At 38.3% G+C, this 19964-nt stretch overlaps 1 protein-coding gene across 1 annotated transcript; it reads left to right on the plus strand.

Moving 5' to 3' along the window:
• Positions 1–8729: 8729 nt before the first annotated feature.
• On the plus strand, positions 8730–19484 carry SPO11 (SPO11 initiator of meiotic double stranded breaks). Its single transcript, XM_033075174.1, has 13 exons — positions 8730–8827; positions 10863–10976; positions 13273–13361; positions 13971–14037; positions 14236–14344; positions 14904–14990; positions 16254–16290; positions 16514–16623; positions 17501–17600; positions 18101–18138; positions 18737–18813; positions 18999–19110; positions 19365–19484. The coding sequence occupies exons 1-13, from the start codon at positions 8730–8732 to the stop codon at positions 19482–19484; spliced, it is 1158 nt and encodes a 385-aa protein (XP_032931065.1).
• Positions 19485–19964: the final 480 nt, after the last annotated feature.

Genomic DNA, 19964 nt, shown 5'->3' on the forward strand with positions numbered 1-19964 from the left:
CAGTGCTGTGCAGGCAGAAACCAGTCCCTGGCCTCTGTTTTGCCAGGACAAGCAAGCCCAGCACCCTCAGTCCCTGCATTTCTATCCTGAGCTCTTCACCCAAAGTATCCCAACCTCCTGTTGATTCTCCACACTGTTCTTGGACTGGGGGGAGTCAAAAATGGGCACAGTATAACCAGCCCCATCTGAGTTTGTCCAGCTTCACTTCCCTGCTCTGCTCCATCACTGCCTTTTTCCTTGTCAAATTGGGGCACAGAGGTGTCTGGGAGCTGCTTGTGCCTGTTGAAATCAGTGTAAAAGAGGGTTTGAGAACTTCAGCCTTTTTCTCATTGTAATCTTTAGGTCACCATCCCTGCTATTGGCACAGCCATGTTTTTCTGTTGTACTTGGCTTTGGAGACATTGGCTTCTGTGCAGGACACACCAGAGGCAGAAACTCCATCCCTCTGTTACCACATAGATAGAGGCATGACTAGAAAAAAGGAGAGTATGACAGGTTTTTCCATGGATGAATAACTTCTGTGCCCTGGGGACTGTAAATAGCTGGTATAAATCAATGCAAATTGGCTATTACTAATCTTGCCAGTAATGAAGTGAGAATGAATGGAGTACAAAGATGAACTTTACATATCATTAGCACCAATCTGCCTCGCTGCATTTATGGGCAAGGCTCTACCTAGGAGGTCAGCTGGCAAAACTTACAGGTTTTTCTTTTGAAAATTATGCATTTGTGCTGTACAGAAATGTCTCTCAAACATCAACTCCATTTGGGGATTTTGCAGTTATGAAAACTTGAAAACAATTGTTTCATAATTTCTCAAGCACTCATCAGTAAGTACTTTTATTACAGTACTTTAGCATCACAGTATATAATTTAATATGTTTATTACAAATGTGTCATATAAAACACTGGAGTGTGTAATTTCAGAGTAAAAGTTCACTTTTGGTTTAGCTCTCAAACAGAAAATGGAATGATCTGCAACACAAAAAAAAAAAAATCAAGGCTTGTTGTTGCTACCCTGTAACAGCAGAAAATTAACATGAACGAGGATAATGAGTGGATATTCTGCAAGAACATTTCTCATAAAGCAGACACTATAGAGGTTATGAAAAGAGAAGTTTTCCACTAGGATTGCAAATCAGTTTGAATCTGGTTTTTGCATAATTAAAAAAAAATTGTTCTACATTGTCAGTGACTAAAAGCCCTTATAGGGGCAGTGTCCTCTTTGGTTTGTGTTATGTTGTTTTCCTCTCTGCACAAGGAGAGCAAGTGAAATATGAAGGTGAAACAAGTTCCTGAGGGATAGACACCATTGAAATGAAAAAATGAGGGCAGTGTTACAAAAAGTCACTCATCCTTCTCCAGTCTCTGAATTTGAAGGTTATGCCTTTGTTCTTCAAAATACATTCAAGAAATGAAGATTTTGATGCATTTGCCATCACAAAACAGCTGAAATATGTAGAAAATCAATGTCTTTAAAAATGAAAGGAATGGTTCTCTCCTGCTTGAATCTTTCAGAGTGAAGAGCCAGTACAGTGTAGGAGCAGCTGTCCAGCAACACCTATTACTTGCTTACATTTCATGACTAATATGAGGCACCCCACCGTTAAAATGAGAGTTAGGAATTGGCTCTCCTGATTTGCTTCCTAGCATTCCATAATTTTGCTGAGGATATGATCTCATCCAGGTCTCCACACCACCTAAGAATCTGGACTGGTTGATGGGTATGTTCATCTCCCTTCTGATGAAGTATCAAACTTCACTCAAAGGCTGAAAGATAACCTCCAGTTTAATTTATAAATAAAGCTTTAGATATTCTTTTCTTATGATAATGGATGGTTGATGTTGTCTTCAGCAATGTCATTTCTATTTTTTTAATTTCTTCTTTATATGTTAGGGTCCCAATCTTGCATTCCTGGCACTCAAAACTCCTCATGAGTGGATCCAAATATGGAAGCATTGCAGTGCAATGCATGAGAGACCCTGTAACATTACAGAGTAGAGGACATGCAAAAAAAAAATTGAAATAATAAATTTTCACTACATCAGATCCTTAACCTAGCAAAGGTACTGCAAGCAGAAAATTGCTATTTCTTGTTCATTTATTGTTTATTAAAATGAATGTGCTAACACCAAAAAAGAAGTGCAGAATGTTGTATATTTCTAACAATGTGTATGATGTTACCACAAGACTGATGACTGAGATGTGAGACCCAGCAATCAGAGACTGCAGCAAGTAATTTTGTTAATATTTTTTGCACTGACTTAATTAGAAATGAGGAGTTTTTTAATGATTTAGTTAAACTGATGCAACATCCTGTAATGGACACAAACTTGCAGATGTAGAGATGTTTTTAGTATATAAGTAATCACAGTAAATTATAATAATATATCTTATATTAGTAAATTAAATAAAGGGTATTAATCAATTGCATCATGATCTTATTCAAAATTCCTCTTCTACTTTCCCATTTTGCCATATGTTATAGATCAGACAAAAAGCATTTTTCTGTAAAACATGTACCAAGCTTACTACAGCTATGCATGGATACTGTGCATTTCTCGGTGTGGGAAAAGTGACCAAAATAGTTAATTCTGAATAAACTATCCATAATAGCTCCCTGTGTGGATATTCTAGTCTGGAAAAGTCATGGGTCAAATAAGTCATTGTAGAATAGCTGATCCTGCAATAGCAATTCCAGTCCACTTTCCAGTGTAGAAAAGTCCTTAGTCAACAGCTCCAAACTCCTGTTTCTGCCAGAACATTTTTCTCTTTAGAGAATAATATAAATTTGTTGTATTCAATTTTTAAAGGCCCAAATTCTGCACTGAACTCCCTTTGGGAACAATACATGAGATCAGTCAGGGAGAAGTTTACATGATAGCAGTTTGTATTTATGTGCACAGACTCCATGGTTTTATTACACAGACATTTCATTAACACCTTCCTGTGGCTGTGAGCTCTACACACCTTTGGCTGTGGGACATCTGGGTGATTCTTCTGTTGCACAACCTCCTAGATCCCCAAAGCAACAGGCAGAAAGGGGTCTGGAAGAAGATCCATCAAACCAAACCCAAGATGTTTGTGGCTGTCCTGGCCAGCAGCAGTGGCAAATCAGGGCAAAACTCACCCCTTCCTCCATGCCTGAGTACAGGGGATGGGGCACAGCAGTGACAGCCAGCTGACACTTCTCAGTTTGCTCTGGGAACAGAGAAGAGAGTGGTCTGTGCAGAAAGACTTTGAAAAATGGGCTAAAATTGTATCCTGAAAAAGGAGCACGGGGTCTTCAATGAAGACTAGTCAGCAATTTCACTGCATCCAGAACTTGTGCAGCAGCTTAGTAAGGCATGTTTAGGGCTGTGTTCATGTTTATATTTGAATCATGGTTTTTCTCTTCTCCAGTAGGAAAAAAAAAAAAAAAAAAGAAAAAAACAAGATAAGACATTCATGCTATTTTTTTATTTTATATACTTCTTACTGAGCCTTAAGACCCTCAAAAGCAAAGGTTGCCATTTCACCAAAATTACATCACAGTGCCGCTGGCATTTTTGTGGTGTGGAGCAATTAACATCAGTAGCTTAATTAAAATCACCAAATGCATTTTAAAGAATTGCAAAAGGTTGATTTTAATCTAGACTTCCAAAAATGAAGTGGAATGTTAATCAGCTGCCCCACCCATCATTTATATGGCCCAGAGTTCTCAGTGTCAGAACTCCTACATCATCCTCTGACTTCATTTTCCCCAGGGATTATTAATTAGTTAATAACAACTGTCTGAAGTCCCCCCCAAGTTTTACCTGTTGGCAGAAATCTGGGATCATGACACCACTAGTGCAGCATTCCCATAAATGCAGCAGACTTAGGTTCAAATAGTTTTAATGTACAGCAGGTGGCATTTTTGTGTTTAAAGAGAAGAACCACACCTGAGTGTTCATGCTTTCTAGGATTTTGCCAACAAAAGGAAAACAGAAAATAAGACATTTTACTTTTTGAAAGCCGGAAGGAATGGTGCAGCTGTTTTCAAGATTTCTATTTTCAAGCTGTCATATGACCATGGAATAGAAGTGATTCTTGCTTTCCAGTTATATTTTAGTACAAATATCTTTCATTTGTTTATTTCAACATATTTCCCCTTGAACACATTTTTTTAATAAGAATTTCTCCTAATAGGCTGGAGGAGTGTTCTATCCTAGTGTGAGACCAGTTCAGGAGAGAGGGAGGAATAGTGACTAAGTACAGGGCAATCTCAAACTTCTCAGCATGTAAAAATTATGTGTTCAAAGGTTCAGTCACACAGTGCTGCCTGTTTGCAGCTTAATTACCATGAGTGCACGTGGAATTTATGCTAAATTGTTAAAAAGTAATCTTTTTCTTAATTTGCTTTGGTTTTTTTGTCTCAAATACCTATTTTGCCCTGCCAACAAAAATATTTTACTGTCCCTAAAAGCGTTAGAAAATGTGGATCTCAAAACAGACAGAGGTTAGATGAAAGGTACTTTTCCTTTTCAGAATGGTCTGTAGAGTTTATTTCTGGTAGAAAGATAAAATACCAAAAGAAGATACAGTAACAAAACCCCAATTCTTCTTACAGTGACTTGACTCAGCACAGAATAAATATTTTGCAGGTGTTTCTCACTCTGCACACATGCATTATTTTTGGGTTGTTCTTTTTAACCACCAATGTTATTTGGAAGGAGACATCCCATTTGAAGTTGTGAGATTTTAGCAGTGAATGACATTTCATCCCCTATTTCTCTGGGCTTTTCTCATTAGAAATAGATCAGTAACTTTTCACGGAATTGGAGGTGATGGATGTTGCTCCTGTTCCACCATGGTGTTAAATTTAACAGTTTCGGAGTGGTAACGCTTTCTCTGGCACCTGTGGTGCCACCTACTGCACAGCTTGGTAGAGGCAGGACGAGAAAACTGCATCCCTGCACTGCTGCCTTCATTCCTTTCTTCCCATCTTAACATTTAAAAATGGTTCCTCGTTTGCTTTCCTAGTAGTTTTCCTTATACATATAAAATGTATATAAATACCTACTCTAGTATGTATTTATATACATTTATTTATAAATGTATAGATACCTATTTCTATAATTTTTAGATATATGCAGTCGATATTTGTAATTTAATTTTGGTGGTTTTTTTGACAAGAAGATTTAAAAGAGGGAAAATAAATAAATAAAGAGGTGTCTAGGAAAATAATCTGCTAGTCCATTTATTGGCTGTAGTTCATTTACTTATCATATTCTGGATACAAATGTATCTGGTTAGATATATTTATATTTACATATATATATAGTATTAAGTTGGAAGCATGGAAATTTTTGTTATTGTTACTTGTTTTCGTTAACTCAGATATAAACACTAAGTATTTTAGTTGGCGTTTTTTATGATTGCTGTTTGATGCTGTGAAGAAGAAGTAAGTCATTAAATTGGCTTCTCATAAGTTGGTGTACTTAGTTTTGCTTGCAATCTCTTGCTGGAGGCATGGTATAATTTTGGCAGTTCCATATCAAACAAAAATCTGTTGATTTTGATGTTGAGTTGCTGGAAAGAGCTACAGAGATTTTGCATAAATATTTCTAGAGTGATCTCAAGATACCTAAAGGCCAAAGACTTAAGATGAAAGATCTGAAAATTTCAATTTATTAATTCCGCTTTCTTTGGCCTCCCTCAGTTAATTGAAGCACCTTGAACTCACATCCTCATAGCCTGAGGTTTTCCTTGAATAAATCAATGCATGAATTTTTTAATTTCCTACCCAGGCTGGATCTGGATTGCTCATTCATACGAGTACCAAAGAAGAAAGGTTCAGTGGCAGTCGCTAATGGAGCAACATTTTAAAAGCTACATTATCTAAGTTGTTAACAAGTCTAAGCATCACCATGTTTGAAATGCTGCTGGCTGTGAGCTGGATTGAGCACAGCTTCCAATGCTGCTGACTGCTGTGCACTAAACACGATGTTATCAACAGGGAGCTTTGAAAATTTTTCCCTAGAAAGGACAAGCCTTAAGATATTTATCTCCTAAGTAACTTCTAACACTCTTAGAGAGACTTCTAATGAGGAATCAGTTATGATGGCATAGTTATGAGTTGAAAATACACCTTGGCATATGATAACTGCAAAGAGCAGTTTAAGTTTGTGATATTTGGAGCCCTGATCTGCACACACAAAAACTCTGCAGAACCAGACAGTGCCAAGGAGTGCCAGGGGGACCAGGAGTGCCAGGAGTGCTGAACTTTCTCTTTGCAATCACCATGAATTTAAACACTCTGGAGTGAAAGACTGGACTTTTTTTTAGGAAAAGCTGAAGTTCTAAAGATTAAACGCACCAAAATACTCATAAAGTGTGGGGATTCTTCCCAAATTCACCGTCTGTGTCCGGCTGTGTCACCCATTGTGCAGCACTGCCCTCTGGCCGGGGATGCCACATGAATAGCAACAATCCCAGTTCAGCCATAACCCTTACAAAATTTAGCATTCTTTTCTTAAATTTCAGCTTCTCTGGAAGCCAGTGATTCATGACTCAGAACTGGGGTTTATTGTTTGTTCAGAATACAAGACTTTAACAGCATATTGAGAAAGATTTGACAACACATCGCAAGACTGTCGTAAACCTTCACAATGCTGAAGGCAAACGAGAAAAAGTAGCGCTAAATCTTTAACCTCAGTAGAAGCTGAATTCTACTTTGGGGAAGGAGGTGGATTTTCCAACAGCTGGAGCTGCACTGGAGTTCCATCTCCCTCAGCTTCCCAGAACAGACAGGAGATCTGAACAGAGTCAGGAACGGATATCTGAGATTACGGGAAGAGGAAAATGGCTGGATGAGTGTAAAGATCAGTGTGAAGATTGCCTGAGCTGCCTCACAACCAACAAAATGACTCTGGGACCCTGGGACCACACCACTCGCTTTGGACAGGAGTTCTGGCCTGGCCCAGGTGGATGTTTGACTGTCACAGACGCTGCGTTGGAGCAGGTATGGGCTGGAGGAGCCAAAATTTCTACATCTGCTTCCCAGAGTGACAGGTCCCACACACAACAGTCCACACATCTCCCCACCTTTTGGCCAGAGGCCACTCGCCTTGGATAAGAACCATAAAATGATGACTTTCTGAAGAGACTTCAGAGATCTATTCCCCCCATGGATGGAAGACATCGATGGATGACCCAAGGACGACATCCCATCCGTTGGTAGCTATTCCTCCATTCTCTCTCTCTCTCCCCTTTTACTTCATTTCCTTTATCTCTCTCTCTCTCCCCTCTATCACAAACTGAGTTGTTGGCACTGAGTAAAACTTTAGTCCCCTCTCATTTGTCCTTTGCACCCTGGGGCCAAACGAACCATCATGACCCCATTGCGCGGATGGTGACAATGAGGAAGGGCTGTGTGGCCACCTCCCAGCCAGCCAGGTTGGGTTTATTGTAGAAATCTTTGGGGTTTGTGGTCAGACATTGACCCCGGACAGGCCTGAGGGTCAGCGCCCAGCGCAGGCCGCGGCCCCTCAGGGTGGGCGGGGCCACCAGCTGTCCATCAAAAAAAGGCGGGAAAAGCCCTCAGGAACCAGGAGCAGCCGGAGTCCGTGAGGAAAGGAGGGAAAAACCCTTGGAAAATCAGGAAAGGTGGGAAAAGCCCCTTGGTCAGCCAGGAAGGGTGGGAAAAGACCTTGGTTGATTAAGAAAAGTGGAAAAATCTCTCAGTTGGGCAATCAGGGCAGAAAGGGCAGGAAAAGCCTCAGATGGTCAGAAAGGCCAGAAAAACACTCAGTCATTCTGGAATGACAGGAAAAGGCCTTGGTTAATTGAGTGGGAGAATCCTTTGGTTGGTCAGGAAGGCTGGGAAAAGCCTTTGGTCAGTTAAGAAAATTGGAAAAATCTCTCAGTTGGGCAGACAGGATCGGAAAAGCTCTCAGCAGGTCAGGAGGGGCGGAAAAAGCCTCAGCCGGCCATGAGGGGAGGGAAAAACCCTCAGTCCATCAGAAAGGCCAGAAAAAGCCCTCAGTCATTCTGGAATGGCAGGAGAAGTTCTTGGTTAATTGAGTGAGAGAATCCTTTGGTTGGTTAGGAAGAGCAGGAAAAGCTCATAGTTGGTCAGGAAGGGTGGGAAAAGCCTTTGGTCAGTTAAGAAAATTGGAAAAATCTCTCAGTTGCGCAATCAGGATTGGAAAAACCCTCAGCAGGTCAGGAGGGGCGGGAAAAGCCTCAGCTGGTCTTGAGGGGAGGGAAAAACCCTCAGTCCATCAGAAAGGCCAGAAAAAGCCTTCAGTCATTCTGGAATGGCAGGAGAAGTTCTTGGTTAATTAAGAAAAGTGGGAGAATCCTTTGGTTGGTTAGGAAGAGCAGGAAAAGCTCTTGGTTGGTCTGGAAGGGTGAGAAAAGCCTTTGGTCAGTTAAGAAAATTGGAAAAATCTCTCAGTTGGGCAGTTAGGATCGGAAAAGCCCTTGGTTGGTCTGGAAGGGTGGGAGAAACTCTAAGTCGGTCAGGAAAAGCCCTCAGCTGGCCAGGAAAGGTGTGCTCATTATAAAGGGAGGGAAAACCTCGACTTTGGTTTCTACAGCAAATTTCTGCCTTTTCTCCGTGACCCTGTGGTTTGAGCTCAGGTCATGGGTTTTACATCAGCAAGCAGAAGAGCCATCTCCAATTTTTGTGATAACCTTTTAGTCTCTTTTTAACAGTGCTTCTTCCTTATCCAGAGAACTGGACTGACCTGCACCAGGCTTAATGGAGCAGCACAATCCGTGTTCCACTGAAACTCCAGCTGGGAACAAGGCCAGCTTCAGGAAAACAAGTCTGTCTGGTCAGGAGAGCCACGTCCCCAGGTAAAAAACGTAAAAAATAGCACCTCTACTCTCTTGCTGTGGTAATGCACTATTGCACCAAACAGGCCCATGCTAAAGCAAAAACATAATCCAATACAAAAACAAACGGGGTCTTGGATTGCAAACAGCATCTTCATTCCCTCAGACCTCTCCACAAAGTCTGTGGCTACAGAAATACAGAAAACTGTGACAAAACGAGCATACTGAACTACACCAACAAAAAACCTCGATTTTTAAAGAGTCTTTCTGCTCACAGTATATCAGCCTCAGCAGCTAGAACAGCCTGGGAGCATCGTGAAGGTATTTTAAAAAGAAAAGAAAATTGACATTATTATTTGGAGATTTCTTGGTCTCTGGCTCATGACTTTTGCGATGCACAGTTCTAAGATTTGTAGTGTCCTGTTTTATTACATTGCAGATTTTTATTTGTAACTGTTTCTTTTGTGTATCTAGCCAGTTTGCTAAAGGTGCTATAATATGAATAGTTTATGCTATTTATGTTGAAGATCTGATCTCCTTCCATATAGAAACAAATATCCACTCTGCTGCAACCTGTTAGAAATGATCAGGCCAACCCTGTGAGCTGTGCAGCACCTGCCCTTTCTCTGCTCAGATGTCATTGTTAACTAAACCACAGTGAATTTTAAGCAGGCATCCTTGGCCAGTGTCATATGTTTGCTTGTTAAAATTCAGATAATCTCTGCAAAAAGAGACAGAATATCAGCACGGGGTGCATGGAGACTTCCTGTCCTCTTCCTCCTATTTTGCATTTTACATCATACATTTCCAATTTCTGCTGGCTAACAAGTGGGGAGATTGGGATTGGAACAGAAACCTGGACTTGCAGCAAACTTTGAAGTACACCTGGAATATTAAGATCATTAAAGTGGACAGGATCAAATTAATTAGTAAAATATTCATGAGTATCAAAATAATGACATAATTTAGAATTCCTACCTATCTGTTCTTTCATCCATCTGCCCATGCAGATTTCTTTTGTCTTCAACACTATTTTTTGATCTGCTGGAACTTTAACTTGCTCTAAAAATGTATAATCCAGTTTCAGCAAAGTGGAGAGAGTGTGGAAGCTGAGCTATAAAATGGAAGAAACATATACAGCTGATAGAAGGGAGCTTTAGTGACAGCTCATTATTGCTTAAGGAGACTCTGCTTCATTTTAAAAATTATTCTTGCTGATTTGAGATAATTCATTCTGTGTGGCATGCACTGGTATTGACTCATCTTTTCTCTGTATATTACTTAATGACAAAATTGGACTTTTGCTGATAAAACTTTGAGCTAAAATAAATTCCACGAATTCTTTAATTCCTACCTAGACTCAGGATAGTGCAGAATACACTTGTAATTTTAAGGACAGCTGAAATGGTGGAGTCAGATTGCTTATGAAAATAAAAAGCATCTGTCATAACACTCAAACCAGCCTGGAGTTTCGCTGTAAGGGATCTGCTGCAAGGCTACTTTGTCTTTTTAGGTGAAAGATACAGATTTGATTCTTTCCATAGTACATCTGTTGAGACTGAGCCTTCATGTAATTAAAATCCTTAACAGTTTGTTCAGGGCAGCAGATCAAAAGGTTAATGTGCAATGGTACAAGAGGAAGTATTTGTACTCTTGAACACTTTTTAAATTTATAGCATTTACAAACAACTTTGCCAAAATCATGGCCAAAGCCAATATTACCTCATTTATAGTAAAACATTAATCATTAGTCACAAACCAGCCAGTTGGTCTAGAAGTTCAGCTGGTGAAAAATTTGATGGTTACAGGATTGAATAGAAATATACTTTAAATTGGGTCCTCTAGTCAAGCATTTGCAGTGGAAAGACAAAGGTTTTAGGGAAACTGAGCAAAACAAAATTAAAAAATGAAAGTGTTCCTCACATCTCTGAAAAAAAAGTATGCTGTAAGCAGTTTTGGCTCACATGATTTTTGCAAGAGTGGGGAGAGTTGATAAAACTTAAAGTAGAACTAGATTTTGTCATATGATCTGTGTCATTAATTCTCTTTATTTCAGTTCTGAGGTTCTTGAAGCAATAGAAAATGTTATCCAAGGTGTATTTCAAAGCCTGGCCCAAAAAAAAGCTCCTGTTCTCACAGTGGCTAACAGATCAGACTGGAGGAACATAGAGTAAGTAGCAAATATTTAAGTCCTGCCTTCTATTAATATAAATGCCATGAATATGAATTTAATTATGTAACTTCCAGATAAGTTAATCATACATAATCATTCTATAAGCATTAGAATCAAGAAATAATTCTAAAAAGTAATGGACAAATAAAAAGCATTGCTTAGTGACCACTCTGAACAGGCACCATGTATTAAGTAATAGCAGACCATAGCACAAAAGGAAATGTAAAACTACTGCAATAGGAGTTGGAAAGGAAGGGGAGGCCCTATAAACAATCCTTTTCTGGAAGCAGGAGAAACCAGAAATGATAGGTTGTGTTAAGAGTGAAAAAACTGGTTTAGGCTGGAAGAAATTACTGACAATTCTGTCCTTCAAACCCTTTGAGTGCATCCTCTTTTCCTTTTTTCTGCTTGGTATCATATTTCTTAAAATCATAATGATAAACTTCTTTTATTCTTCACCTCTCCCTGCAGTGTTTCTTACCTGTGTGCTGTTCTAAGATCATTACCAACAAAATAAATCAAACCCAGTTTCCAGTACATTATCTAAATTTCAGATCTTCTACCAGTTGACCTAGACAGGATCAGAGAAAAAGAAACCTGTCCCCTTTATAGCACATTCTGTGATTTGTAGAAGTTCCTTATGCAGCAGTAATTTTCCAAGGAGCTCATTTAAACTGAAAATCCCCAAACCTGAGATTAGATTATTTCTACAATACATAAGCAAAAGAATAAAGGAAGACACAAACAGAGGTTTGGACATCAGTGGGTTAAAGGATATTCAGATTGATAAAATTGAGAGGTGCTTGTAAGTGCACACATTACAAACATTTAAGGTTGAGGAAGCACAGCAAACTCTCCAGGCGTAACACTCTGGGGGAATACTCATTTAATGAGAACAATAAACTTCTGCCAATCAAAAAACCTGAGGGGCCTGAAGGTAATCAGTTAAATGAAAAGCTTGTAGGTTCCAGGGAATTTAATGGTTTGTGTCTTGATAGTTTGACAAAAATGTTTCACTCAGATGTCTGTAAAATTAAAATACTCTTACAAAGTTTTGCAATTTTTGGCAGTCTTCGGGGAAATGGCATTCCATGCTAGAAAAACAAATGTTACCATCTGAACACATATGGGGGGAAATGCTCAAATTAAAAGGAGTTAAGATCACAGTATGTTAAAAATAAGAGTCATCAATCACATCAAAAAGAGCAGAACTATTATTTCTGGTGGAGAAGTGTAACCTCAGAAATGTAACAGCAAATGACTCTGCTGGAGTAGGCACAGTCCTGGGAAGAACGGGAGTGATCCAGGTTTTACCTGAGACTACTTCAGGACACTCTGGATTACAGTTTTCCTCCTTTTCAGCCACAGTGTTGGGAGCAGGCAATCGAAAAGCACAAATAACTTTAGAATGTTGCGACACAAAGGCAATAAAGTCACTTTAAAGCTGGCAGGCAGATGCTGCACCGAGCTGTCCCTGTAGGTTTGTGCAGCTCTGCCACCCAAAGGACGCACGGAGCAAAACCTTGGACAAACGAATTTGGAAACGTGACGTGCTTTGGGATAAAATTAAAGATGTTAAACCACCAGCACTTTTTAAAAGTGCATACGAAACTCTGAAATGAAAAAGAATGCTTTATAGGCAGGATCATAAGGCACTAAATTAATTTTAAGTAAAATAATGAAGAGTCCTTAAGAAAATAACTGATTATTTTGGTGAAATGTGCACTTTCAGATGTGAAATGGTGAAGCATGAAATAGTGGAGCCCATTTTAGGTTAAACAACTGTTTAGAGAGTAGGATACACCCCCTTTTTGTTTCCAACATTTAATAACAGAACTAAGTTATCCTGATAATAATTTAAGGGCGGAATTTCGATAATATTATTATATTCTGAAATAGTAACACCTTTTTATGCATCAGAAAGTCACTTGTGTCAGATGATTTTGATTTTAATAATGATTCAGATTTTTTTCTTCTCATTTATTCCTTTGTTTTCATACTAAATAATTACTGATATATTAACAGTTCTAAAAATACTTTTCTTGCCTTTATTTTTGTCTGGAAACTTACCTACTTTATACTTTAACTTAGTCCTGAAGTATCTTCTTGAGAAACTCTTTGCTGCCTTTTCCCTTTGGCCACCCCAAGCTGATGGTTTCTGTGTGAGTCTGAAAATGGCACTGCTGTATTTGACCATAGCAAAGGGGTTTCTGAGCCTGAGTTACCTTGCAGAGAACAATTTACCTGTGCTCAGGGAGTTTGCAGTTCATTGTGGTTGTTTGCATTATGTCAGATATAAAGATTCTGTAGGTCTGCAGATGATACCAGGTTGTACTACGAAACAAATAAGAAGTGACTGCCCTCAATCAGCAAGAAGATTTGGTAAGTTAAAAAAAAAAAAAAAAAAAAAAAGTCAAAATCAGAGTTATTGGGATTTTCTTTTTTTTTCCTTAGTTTCCAAGTTCATAACACACCCAAAAATTAAAATATTATGCACTACAATTTGGAAGTGTGTGGCAGATATAACCTGATACTATGATCAGCCTTTCAGCTTTTCTCTTTCTTCCTCTATTAAATTATAGTGACAGTGAAATTAATACAATATTCTTAGAGTTTCTCCCCTCCCTTAATGGATATCAACTAAAGGCATATTCAATAAGTCTTAATGTAAAAACATCACCCCTCTTCAAAAAGCTGGCCAGGAAAGGAATCTTGGAATGCAGACAATAAGCTCATTTCTTTTTCTAACTCAGTCATTTCATTTCTTGGCCTGGATATTAGTGCATATATTTTCTCACTTAATTCCCTCATATTTTTTCTCATTATGCTAGAAATTACTGAGTCTATTGGATAGTACAATCTCTCTGTATTTTCACAGTACATTTCAAACTTTTATTTATGGGACACAAATATGGTCTCATATAAAGACAAATTATTGTATATACATTTCTGAAAACTGATAGAATATTTTGTAAAATATACTTTTTTCAGCTCTGATGCTCAAAATATTATCAATGATCTATAAGATGGTGCAGAGCAACACTTATGCAACTAAAAGGTAACAGAGTCAATTTCTGCAATTTCAACTAAAGCTGTGTTTTAAGTATGTTTTTTGTGAAAATCAACCTGTAGGATGCAAACCTGCAGGATTCCTGTACATAGGATGCTTTAAGTTTATCTGCTTAACTAAGAAATGCTCATGAGCCTGCAGCTGTTTCAGTATTATAATTACAAATACAATATTTTGTCTTGATAGAGATATATATTATTCAGATACTGTCCTGTTTGGAAGCCAGAGTGTTGTGGACCAAATAATCAATGACATTTCTTGCATGCTTAAGATACCTCGGAGAAGTCTACATGTAGTGAGTGGCTTCTTGTCAATATTTTTGTCATTATTTCCAAATTTATTAAACTGATTAAACTGAAAGGGGAAATATCACAAAAAGTTGTCAGCTAGAATTGAATAGTTAAAATAAAAAGTCTCATTGGTTATGATTTATTGTGGCATTCAAAAGGTTTTTTTTCTTCACAGAAAATTCATAGTTTACTTTTTCCAAAGGGTTTGGGACAAACTTCCAGCTAAAATCACAGGGGCTTTTGTTATCATCTAGTGGAGGCAGTGCTTAAACTTCAGAGTGCAAGACACCAGTTTACAAGTTTCTACTCAAATGAATTGATAATTTGGGGGTTAAATGAAAACTTAAAGTACATCAAAAATGTAATTACTCATCAAATTGACTTGTATCTCATGAACAAGGGCTCCTCCATACCTAAAATAATTTATTTTAAGTAAGTCCTTATGTCCATGAGGACAAAGCACTGCTTAGTGTATAAAAGTGAGGATTCTTTTCAGAGATTTCTTGCTTTGTCTGTGCAATATAGTAACTCCCCATTTACTCTGTACAACTTTATTTTTCCCAGCTGGCTACAACTAAAGGTTTTGTTGCTGGTAATTTAAGTTACACAGAGGAAGATGGTACAAAAGTGAATTGTACCTGCAGTGCAACAGTAGGTATCATAAACCACAAACACAATCCATAGCATCTGCCTGTACAAGGTATCCTGCACTCCCTGTAGCTCAGCTTCCAGTGCACATTTATTACACAAACCTCTGCTTGTGGCAAACTGAGGCATTAAAACCTGGGTGAATGAAACAGATGAAAATATTCTTAACAGTATTGTAATTCTGAAGCTTAGCTCTAGACTCACCAGGAATAAATCTTTGGATGTGGTTTTTAGCACTACCTTCTGCCATGGGATCCTAGCAGAGGAAGGTGTATATATTATATATTTTAGGCTTTATATTACAGTGCTCTGTCAAATGAGTGTTCTTGAAGCAAGGAATCCTGGGCACTCTGAACACAGCATTTCTGTCACAGAGAGAGAAAACAAGACAAAATTGGTTTAAGCAGGTGAGATTCAACTGGACTAGTCCTCAAAGTTTTTTCTACAGCAGTCCAGAGTGTGAAAGCAGAAATAAAACTCAGACTTGCTGACTATTGTCATAATTTTCTAAAAAAAATGTGTTCATTGTAAGCCTTAATTGGTCAAAATTTCAAAAATTGAAAGGCAACCTTAGCTGCCCATAAGCATTAAGTCCCATTTTACTGATCTCCATATTTTTATTTGCTGAGTTGTTCCACCCTGGCACTGGGGGTGATTTACAGCCAGGAGTTAAAACAGACCACACACTTCCATATATACATTCTCTTTGACTGAGTTCTTCCCCCAGTTCCTGTTTTCTCATCCATATGCTTGCCAGATTCAGCCAATCCTAATTGAAGATGTAAAGTAAACATCACCATGTCTTCAAGTTGTTTTTCCAGAATACTCATAAAACCAGGTTAGAGGTCAGTAAAAGAATGAATTTAATGGTCTTACAAAAAGAATGTTTAAATGTTTTACGTCTGTATTAAATTTGCAATCTTTATACCAAGCAGACATTTTTTTCTGGCTAAGACAGATAAAATACTAATCAGGGTATTATTATTTCCATCATGGCCCTAGGATGAACAATTTTCTGCAACAGTGGCACAAATACTTTTGAAAAGCATCTTGTTATGACAGGAGGACTCCTAGACCCCTGCACAATAGTGCATATGAATGGTTGAATACACTTGTAAAGAGGTGAAAATGTCAGAACTGATCTTGCACACAGAGGAGGAATGGTGATTTCAGGATGAAATCGTGTCCTTCATTAGCTAATGTTGTTATTTTAAAATATATCATTTTCTTGATTTAAAATGATTAATCTCGTTTTTGTTGTTTTAGGCAGTCACTGTGCCATCTAATGTTCAAGGAATTAAAAGTATCCTTTGAGCATGAACTCTAATCATAGATGGAAAAAAAGAAAGTAAAAACAAGGAATATTCCAAGCCAAACAACGTTCTGGTAATTTTTGCTTTCCTTGTTGGCTCTGAAATTGAGTCATGATCACTGCTCTTGGCTCCAGAACAGGTATTTTAGAGCAGTTGGTTTTAATTGATTGGTGTGATGGATCATTTTACATGCAGCTGGCCTTAACACAAAAGATTTAACTTCACATGCCAAATTTATATTAATTGTAGAAAAAGATGCGACTTTCCAGAGGCTCCTGGATGATGACTTCTTCAATAAAGTGTCCCCATGTATCATGATCACGGTATGCACCTTGTATTTCATACCCTCCAGCTACACCTCATTTAAGGAATACTTTAGCATTGTAGAGCTGCTCAAACATGGGCAAAAGGCCATAATAAAATCAATATGAAACATATTTAACAAATCATTTTTAAAATTTAATTATCCTCATAGAAATATGAAATGCATGTTCTAAAGACTGATTTCCTCCAAACATCTCCTTAGATCTTGGTAGCTCAGCAGCTTCCTGTGCTGCTGCAAAGTTGCTGCTCAGCCTCAGAAAGGCTCAGCTGTTGAGTGACCTTTTGTCCTTCAGGACCTGAGGTTTTGCAAACCCAAATGAAACAGAATTGGTTGATCTTGGATTGTACTGAAAGAGCTATGGAGCCAGGGGAATTAACAGGAATGTGTAAATGAAATATGCACACAATGAGGAAAAAACATTCCACCAAGAGATAAGCACTTCCACTGTGCTATGGCACAAATGGTCCAGCTTCAGTCAGGCACAGCAAGGACTTGTTTTATATTGTTCCATTAGTGCCATAACTAACTTTTTACGATAAAAAAGTGGCCTTCTCACACCAGCCTATGCAGACACCAGGGTACATCTATACATCAACTCCCAGACCTTACAAATTAATTCCTTGGACAGAGGACTGTCTGATGTTTCTGCAGTGCCCAGAACCCAGAACACCTGCCCAGCTGCTCCCAGCCTGCCCTCCCTCTGCACAAAGCCAAAATAGCAGCGTAGAACTTTCCCTGCAAAACAGCTGCTGGAGAAATGTTTCTGCCAGCATTTTGTTTGTTTGCTTGCTTTTAAATGGCAAATGTAAACACATATGCAGCCAGATGTTGTTTCAGTTAATTTAAAACCGTCTGCTTTTCTTTTATTTCTTTAGGGAAGAGGCATACCAGATCTTAATACACGACTTTTGGTCAGGAAGCTGTGGGATTCTTTTCAAATTCCTATTTTCACCCTTATGGATGCAGATCCACATGGTAAATCTGTAGAGGTTCAAAGGCATGAAAGGAAAGCAAAATTTGTTTAGAATGTCCTTTCCCATTTTTATGGGAAGGTTCTGAGAGCTCAGAAATCCAACACAATCAGGAGGCGATGTCTCTACATTGATCCCACCTGAAATTAGGGAGATTACTGCAAAGTGACAAGCAGCAGCTCAAAGAAATAGTACTAAGAGATATTAATTACACAGGATAGAGAAAGACACTTTTAATAAGAGATGTTGGACAATGTGTAAAAGAGCTGATTATCCTTAGGTTTGAATTGCCTGCACACAAATAGTGTGAAACATTTAACTATATCTCACATGCTGAGATTCTGATTGTTTTGACATAATCTAAAATATATATGTAAACCATAAGAACCTCACTAATCATAAAGCTATAACTGTTGTGCCATAAAACTAATTTTTTAGAGTCTCTTTAAACATGCCCATTGTGCAGCCAAACAGACACTTGACTTTTGCTATTCTGCAACCCAGGTGTAGAAATAATGTGTGTCTACAAATATGGATCTGTGGTGAGTATATTTTTTCCCCTTCAAATACATTGTTTTGTAGCCCAGCCTGGAAGCTGGAATGCATGAAATGCTACAGCCTTTGTCACAATGGGTGCTGCCTTTCACCATTTTGCTTCAACACAAAGAGGTGATTTTTAGGCCTTGTGTATCTGCAGAAACAGCTTCTTCCTGCAATAAAAAGAAACTGGATAGTAATGGCAGGTGTTTCATATTTCACAGTTTTTCTCTGCTGCACAGGCAGTTTTCAGACAGTCCAAATAGAAAAGGGTTCACCATTTAGATTTGTCTCTGCCTTAGAAGAGGAACAAAGGCTGGAGGGACCTTGGGAGGAGGAGAACCTAATGGTGAGATGGGAGATTCTCCACAAAATTATGTGATGCTGGTAAAGATTTTATTCTGGAGTGAGAATTTGCTTAGGGATACTTGTGTTAGTGTGGAACATCATGGAAGAGCAGCAAGGAAGTGGAAGGCAGGCAGGTACAGGTGAAGGCAGAGGGCAGGAGCAGATGGGGGAACTGTCCAGCAGAGAAATGGAACAAGGAAATCCTAAATTAATCTAAAGATCACAGAATGTTCTAGCTGACCTTTCTTCTTTCAGTCAATGTCCTTTGAGGCCCATCACCTCACTGTTCCCTCTGTCAAGTGGCTTGGTCTCCTTCCATCTGATCTCGAGAGGTGAGTTGTTACCTCAGGAGAAAAAGAAGTATCCTTCTGCTTCACAGACAGGAAATGTGACTTACTGCACAAAAACCCATTTAAATTAACTCTTCTGCATTATTTTGGTTTATTATAAGCAAATAAGATAGACAAATATATTTTTAAGTGTGTGAGAAAATGTAAGAATTTTATTTTCATTGCAGATTAAACATATGCAAAGATGCCTTGATTCCATTTACAAAGCAAGATGAAAATAAATTAGCAAGCATTCAAAAGAGACCTTACATTGCTTGTCAGCCACTGTGGAAAAAAGAGGTTTGTATCAACTTTACTGTTTTCTATTTCTTACTCCTCAAGGACAAATCCTACATCTGACAAGCTCTTAGGATTCTCTTAGCAGAACCAGATAAAGTTTTTTTAGCCCTAAAAGAAGGCAAGTTAGAGAAAGCCTGGGATGTCTCTCTGAACATCTGTACAGCTCTACATGCACATACAATGAGTGGATAGAATTTTACTTAACTTCCTGCACGCATTAATTTTTCTCTTTTTTTTCCTTTTTCCTCTTTTAGCTGGAAATTATGGCAGCGTCTAAACTGAAGGCTGAAATTCAAGTTTTAACTTCTCTCTCATCAGATTACCTGTCCAGAGTCTATTTACCAAACAAGCTGCAGTTTGGTGGATGGCTGTGAATGCTGCTCTGCAAATGAAATGTTTTCTACAAATTGATTTAATTTGACTGCACTTCAGGAAAAAAAGTGCAGAGACAAAGGAGTATCTTTCAGTTTCTTGTTCAGTTTCTTTACCTCTGTACCTAGAGTATCATTTTCTCTTTTTCTTTGTTCAAACTATAAGAGTAATTATGATTTTTGCAGACTACTGCTACTTCCATTCTGTGTTTTCTGCTGTGAAACAGTGCCAAATGCAATAGTACACATAGAAAAGATAATGAAATATGTTCTTTCTGGCCAGAAAAACGTGAAGTTCAAAAATGTATCCAGGAATTGCTTTCTGTCTTAGAGTACTGCATGATGCTGTACCAAGCTCTTTATATTTGAAGGGAGTGAAAGACTTGCTTAAGGATTTATTGTACATGCCTCTTTTTGGAAATTATTTTAGGTACAGCAGTGTGGGGTTTTGTGTTCACTGTAAATTCAGATCTAAAAGCCAGA

The sequence above is a fragment of the Catharus ustulatus genome, chromosome 17 (genome assembly GCF_009819885.2).
Source record: "Catharus ustulatus isolate bCatUst1 chromosome 17, bCatUst1.pri.v2, whole genome shotgun sequence".
Taxonomy (NCBI): Eukaryota; Metazoa; Chordata; class Aves; order Passeriformes; family Turdidae; genus Catharus; species Catharus ustulatus.